Raw genomic sequence first — 6909 nt, 5'->3', positions numbered from 1 at the left:
TAGTGATATTAGTGCTGCCTTCTCTTGTGAATTTATCATGAGTTTCACATTATTTGATGTTTTTCTTAAAGCCTCAGCTTTTGGAGTCATGTTTTTATATCAGCAACTCAGCTTTTATTTTTAACAACAGGTTTCAGAGTAACAGCCGTGTTAGTCTGTATTCGCAAAAAGAAAAGGAGTACTTGTGGCACCTTAAAGACTAAATGGTTAGTCTCTAAGGTGCCACAAGTACTCCTTTTATTTTTAACTACGTAAGTTTCTAGTTCTTCCGGTTGCAGAGAACACTTGAAATTGTGAACCCTAAAGGCTGAACAATCAGAAGACAAATAAAAAGAAACTCTAATTCATTTTTTAAAAATCTCATGATTTTGGGGACCTGACAATTTTTCAATTCTTGTGGTTGGCAATCCTTGTGCTTCTCCTGCAAACTCTGCTCACTTGAGATCAGTGGCATAGTGGTTTAAAAAAACATGTGGGTAAACTAACATAAACTCCATATTTCCTAAATGAGAAGTGGGTAAACTCAGCTCACTTGCATTTACCCTCAATTGCATTATTGTTTGAGATGCCAAAATGAGGCACTGCTCACAGCATAAATGATATGATCAAATGGGCTCAGCGGGACCTGACTCTCTCTTGATAGGTTTCAGATACACCATAGACACAAATAAGCATGTGTCTTGGGCCACAGAACCCAGTATCATATGATGAGGTGAGAATCTCAGCTTTCATTTTAAACAAATTGTTTCTAGCCCTTATAATTGTGAGGAAAACCTGACCCAAATATGACTAATGCAGTGCTGTCTGCTTGAGCCTGCAGAGAGAGTATGGAAGAAGCAGGAGCAGCTGCCACTAGAGCATACCTGGTCCCACATCCCCTGTCAGTGCAGACTCTGTCCCTACTGCTCTCCAGGTTTGGGAAGGCACATTGGCAAGGTAGTGCTTGGATGCTCCACTGCACTCTGCAGATAGACACTGACTCTTGCTAAGAACTCTGTTCTCTCCCACTGGTTTCTTGGCTCCAACAGTGGTATCCCTCCAATTGTGACACCAAAATGAAAAGACAGTCACAGTACATGTTTCAGATCTGTGATCCTCCCTCTCCTTTCTTATGTTTTTTTAGCAGTGAAATTGTTAACAGTGTTGAGATTTAACTCAAGAGCCTCAGGATGATGATTTAACAATGCAAAGAGAAAAATGGGGTGCTTCACATCTCTCAGCTCTTGTTTCAGGCTTTCTGCAGATGCAGGCAGATACTAAGTTGACTACATTTGTTTCATGTTTTTTTACGATTTTGTCTGCATCCACACGTGGGAAGCCTTTTTTTCTAATGAAAGTAGAGATTCTGGAGAACAAGATGACCTCTTAAGAAGTTGCCAAGTATGACCTGACCAAATTCATGCCATGAGGGAGGAGAGGGGAGAGAATGGAGGAATGAAATAACATAAATACCTGGCTGTGGCAGGGGGAGATGAGCTTCTATTACTGCTAGATAGGACGAGGAATCATAGGGGACAGGAAGGACACGAAGAGCAGGTCTACACCGCTCTTCTTCTGTTGGCCGTGACCGTCCCCACCAGGAGCGCTTCCACTAACTGAAGAGGGGCAGTGTGGGTCAGGGCTCACAGCTCTGTGCAGCTCCCACCCAGGAGCTGCCTGGCTTCTGGACTCCTTGAGCTGGGAGCAGGGTGCCTCCTGTCAGAAGCTCTAGCTGCCCCCTTTTCTTGTCAATTTCACATCTCCATGCTGGAGCCCTGAAATTGACAAGATAGCCAACATCTAATGTAAGTTAACACAATGTATACACAGACACTGCCTCACTTACATGGGCAGCACAGGGCTATAGTGTGTACATTGATATAATTAGGTCAACATAATCTGTGGACCTAACTGTGTAGTGTAGACTAGGCCTATGACTAGGAAGTTGGTTGAAGCTAATCTGTTGCTGCTGAAGAGTAAAAGGGAGGCCAGTAGTGCTAGTGGAAGAGGGGAAGTAAGGTTACAGGAAAGACTGGGTAGGAATTCCTCCTCTTCTGCAGCAGCAGCTGGAGAGGATGGGTAGTAACACTAATGACTAGGTAAAAGCTCAACTGCTGCCCTGGAAGAGGAGGACACTGACACTGGTGACGGGGTAGTGAGGGGAGAGAGCTGAAGTCCTGCTGCTCTTCTTGGGCTGAGTAAGGAAGAGGAGGAATTGGAAGGGAAGGGGCAAGAAGGTGTAACACGAGTGAGGGGGAGACAGACCCCTGTATTGCTGCCAGGGCTCAGGGAGAAGGCAGAATGTAAGCGCACTAGTGATTAGAGAGGGAGGAGGAGAGGCATTAGCCCGGGGAGGGTGGACACTATATTATGCTTGTACAGTGTCTAGGACAATGTGGTCCTGATCCACAAGTGCGGATCCCAGGCACTATGACAATACAATAAGACATATTATCACGGGCGATTAGGTGGCAGCAAGAGAAGGAGGGATCAGAGTGGGAAGGGAGGCCAGCAACCCTGGCCCCTCGGTGAGGAAGTTGCTGCTGTTGGAAAGAGGCAGCTGGGCAGGGAGGGCAGGAGCACGAGGTAGGGGGGAGGCAGAGGGAGAGCCGTAGTACTCGTGAGGAGCGGGAGGCAGAGGAGGCGTGGGGCGGAGAGAAGACAGGGCCGCTGGTTACTGGCGGGGGAGAGGGAGGAGCGTGGGGGGAGGAGGGCGGCAGCGGGGGGAGGCGGAGGAGGGGCGGGGCGGGGCAGGGCAGGGCAGCGGGGCGGGGGCGGGAGCCGAGCAGGCGGTGGTTGGCTGCGGGGCTGGGCGGGGCGGGCTGCGAGCCGGGGGCGGAGCTGGCGGCACATTCCAGGGCCCGGGCCGGGCTGGGTGGCGGGCAGGAGCCGGGCCTGAGCCGACCCGCTTCTTTCCGTCCCAGGGCGGCACGTCCGCGTCGCGCCGAGTCGGGCTCCCCCCCCGACTCTGGGCCCGGCACCTGCCCCTCCGCTGCCCGCGCCGCCTCCTGCTGCTGCTCTGCGCCGCGCCGGGGGGACGCGGCCAGCGGCGCCGGGCCGGGGCCATGACCGTGGAGCAGAACGTGCTGCAGCAGAGCAAAGCCCAGAAGGTACCGACCGTGCAGCCCGCCCGCCCGCGGCCCCTCCGCGGGGACCGGCCCAGCCCGCGCCGCCGGGGGAAGCCCTGCTGCGGCTGCTGGGCTACGCGAGGGCCCGGCTTTGGAGCCGGAACGCGGGGCGGGGCGGGGCGGGGGTTTCTCCCGGCCGCTTCGCGCTGTGACCTTAGCAGGGAGCCAGCTGGGCGGCGGCGGCGGGCTGGGCTGGGTCGGAGTGGTGGGGGTGCGAGCTGGGCTGGGACTGGGGTTGGGTGCTTGCTGGGCTGGGGGCCCTTTGGGGGTGGGGGCCATGGCTGCTGTGAGCGCTGTATAATATCGCATGATGTCTCTTCTCCATTAGGTCCTACCTGCCCCGCCCCATGAATTTTTCTCTCTCACCAGGACATATGTGGGGTGTAGCCATTCACCCAGCGCCCATTGTAAACAACTCGCCCCTCCCTCCTCCCCGACCCTTTTCGCCGTGCCCTCCCCTACACACCATCTCCTCTATTCCCCCCCCAAATCAATCAGCGTTTCCCTCTCTTCCCTCCAGTCCTTCCCTGAGAAGATCTTTAGAGCAGATCTCCCCAGGCCTTCATAGTTCTGGAGTGTTTTCCTTTTGTATGTTGCGTGAACATGAAAGTTATGAACAAAAACTGTCTAATTATGTAAGGATGTGAAACCAGTACCTTTCAGTGAGTGGATCGGTCTAGTTGGAGCATGCTTTTATAGTAACCAAGGTGTCATTCCTCATGCCTGAGGAGAAGTGGACTGTCACAATTATAACTTTTGAATTCCTTTATGTAGATGTAGTTAGAATGTGCAGCTTCCCTCAGGATGTGCTCAGATGTGATGAGTGGAGTTCCTAAATAGCCTGTGGTGCACATGTAAAAGAATAGTAGCTTGTGCTGAGCCTCTAGTAAAATCACCTCCCGCCTTCATTGTGCAGTGTGCTCTGGAGTGCAAGGTCACGTTGCTTCCATTCACTTCAAAGGTAGCTGTATTTCAGTCGTGGTACAGGTATGCCGGGTACAGTCTTCAAACTCCCTCATAAGTAGTCCTGTTGAACTCAAGGGATACTTATCTAAGAAAAAAATATTCACATGACTAAGGATTGTAGGATAATACCAATATTTTATAATGTGCCTGGTAATTCTCAGAGGAGAAAGGTGCTATGCTGTACATATAAAATACAGGATACAAGGTGTTACTTAAATGTAAAATACAAATACTGATATCAGTAGATATTTAAAGCGGAAGCTATTCTGAGCATATAACAATGGAGTAATAAAATGATTGTAAAATATATTTGGAGGTCTTATTAAAATTGAAGATTGTATATTTAGTGACTTTATCAATTTCATTTTTCCGGTTGGATTTAAGCAGCTGGTGGTGATGTGGAACCTTTCTGCTGAAAATTGGTATGGTCTGTTGCTGTTCATTGGCTAACATGAAATGAGTTGGTGACTGTCTCCACTACAGACCTTACAGCAGCACAGCTGTACCACTGCAGCAGGGTCCCTGGTGTAGTGACAGGAGAGACCTCTCCCATTGGCATAATAAAACCATGCCCAGCAAGTGGCAGTAGCTATATTGACGGGAGAGCATCTCCTGCCAATATAGCACTGTCCACACTGGCGCTTCTGTCTGTAAAATTTATGTTGGTGTGGGGGTGGGTTTTTTTCACACCCCTGACGGGCAAAAGTTTTACCGACAAAAATGCTAGTGTAGACATAGCCTTACTTAAGCTTAAGTAAAGCTATGTCTACACTTTCTCTTATCAGTGTAACTTTGTCGGGGGGCGGGGCTGGTATATTTAACCAAAATTGTCGTACCAGTAAAACTCTGGTATGGATGTGGCTATACAAGTATAAAAGTATGTACTGGTATAGTTATTCACCTTCCCATGTGGGAAAAACTACACCAGTATAACTGTCCTTACTGTGGGGTTGTGCTGCTTTTTCTGTATTGGCATCGTTAAAGTAGTACTTCTTTCTAATTTAGATAAGCCCTTCAAGAGAGGTGCCCACTTCTAAAGATTGCTGTCACAATTAGCAATAATTTGCACTTTTGTTGGCAGTTTCAGCAGGGAGGGGAAAGGCTGAATGGACATGGCCTAAATTTATCTTCTCATTCCTGAAGTGTTCAATACCCATTTAAATTCAAGTGTGCTAACAAGCTCCTGTTGCAAAGTCTTGCTGCCAGAGCCTGTGTTTTGTAACTAGTGGAGAACTTTGTTTCTACTACTGCAAGTATGACACCTTTCGTGACCAGTCAATTAACTTAAAATGCTATTATTGGTGAGGTGTACTTGAATAGCCCTTAATTATTGTATTGGAGCTTGGTTATAGACATGTAATATCTGGTAGGTCTGGATGCTTACATTTTGTTCTGTCGATTATGTTTGACAGATAATCAAAACAATCATGGAGCCGGTCTGTGCTAGAAAATTAAGTCAGCCAGCTACCTGGCTAGGGGTTGTGAAAAATTCACAGCTCTGAGAGGTGTAGTAAAGTCAATCGAAGTCCCAGTGTAGTCATTGCTTGGTTGACAGAGGAATTCTATTGAAAGTACCTACCACATCTCAGAGAGGTGGATTTACTACACAGGTTGAAGAACCCCTTCTGTTTGTGCAGTAAGTGTATGTGCTGAAGCACTACAGCTGTGTCGCTTTAGCGTTTCTAGTGTAGACCTAGCCGGGGCTGTCAGATAGACCAGTGGGCAATGGTCTGTAGCTGAGGATTCCTTTCTCTTTTCCCCTTTGGAAGTGGCTGGTTGTGATTACATTTCAACTAGTGACCCAACTTTGGGGGGCGGAGGGGAGGGAGGAGTTGAATTAGCAAGAACTCTAATACTAAAATCTTGTTGCTGCTGGTAGTTTATTATTTGCACCGCTCCAAAGAGCATACAGTAATACTGTTTGCATTGTATCATCTGAGTAAACTAATAAACCTCTGCAGTTCAAAGAGGATTCAGAGTTCATTAATTTTTCAAGCCACAAAACTGATGCAAAAGCATATTTATTTAAAATTATTTGTTTTAATATCTAGCAATATTTATCAGCTATATGTAACATTAAAAATCTCCCTTATGCTACATTTTCTATGACTTGTTTTCTCTGAAATGTATGTGAAAAAACAACCTTTAGTTCAGGTTGCAAATTTTGTCTTCCAAGTGACAGCTCCAAATCTTAATGGATACAATCAAGAGTTTACATGCTGATAGATTTAAACAAATAATAAGCCAAATAATATTTACAGAAAATGTACTAGCAAATTATGTAAAATATTAAAATGGACTAATACCTTATCTAAACTGGGAAAATTTACAAAAATTCCTACTGGTTTAGCTGAACTGGAGCTAAACATGGTGGGAGTTTGTTTTATTGGGGGAGAGGAGTGGAGAGTGCTTTTTTTGTTTGTAGGCAAGGACTGAAAGTCTCTCATGACTGTCCTCTGTTAGTGCAGAGAAACTACATATAAGGTACAAATGTATTATTAGCTTTCCAAGAGATGACTTTGAGTCCGCAGAATACCCTTACTCATCATAACTCTGGTTTTCAGTAACTAACTAATCAGGATCTCTTTCTGTTACTGAGGAAGTATTTAGCAGCTCTTGTAATACTTTAAAATATGGGTTTATTTTGGTACAATGCTGTATAGTTAACTTGAAAGCTTGGTTCACTCGGGCTAGGAGCCTGATCTGCACTTAAAAGTTTTGCTGGCATAATTGTCATTTAGGAATGTGAAAAAAAATCTTACCCCTTACCGACATAGCTATGTTGGCAGAAGCACTAGTGTAGACACAGTTACACTGGCAAAAGAAATTTTGCTCG

The 6909-nt window shown here is 46.8% G+C and overlaps 1 protein-coding gene across 4 annotated transcripts in view; it reads left to right on the top strand.

Annotated features, from left to right (window-relative positions):
* The first annotated feature begins 2845 nt into the window (after positions 1–2845).
* The window catches only part of USP25 (ubiquitin specific peptidase 25), a 147029-nt gene continuing 142965 nt past the window's right edge, over positions 2846–6909 (top strand). The window contains exon 1 of one of the 4 annotated variants that reach the window (XM_048868502.2): positions 2846–3089. In XM_048868502.2, the coding sequence (XP_048724459.2) occupies positions 3045–3089 (45 nt within the window). In that variant the 5' untranslated portion in view covers positions 2846–3044. The remainder of the gene's footprint in view (positions 3090–6909) is intronic. The other 3 variants (XM_048868480.2, XM_048868485.2, XM_048868491.2) reach the window with 3 other exon arrangements.

This window comes from Caretta caretta, chromosome 1, assembly GCF_965140235.1.
Source record: "Caretta caretta isolate rCarCar2 chromosome 1, rCarCar1.hap1, whole genome shotgun sequence".
Taxonomy (NCBI): domain Eukaryota; kingdom Metazoa; phylum Chordata; order Testudines; family Cheloniidae; genus Caretta; species Caretta caretta.
The sequence above is the reverse complement of the archived record's forward strand: the minus strand, read 5'-3'. Positions and strand labels throughout refer to the sequence as shown.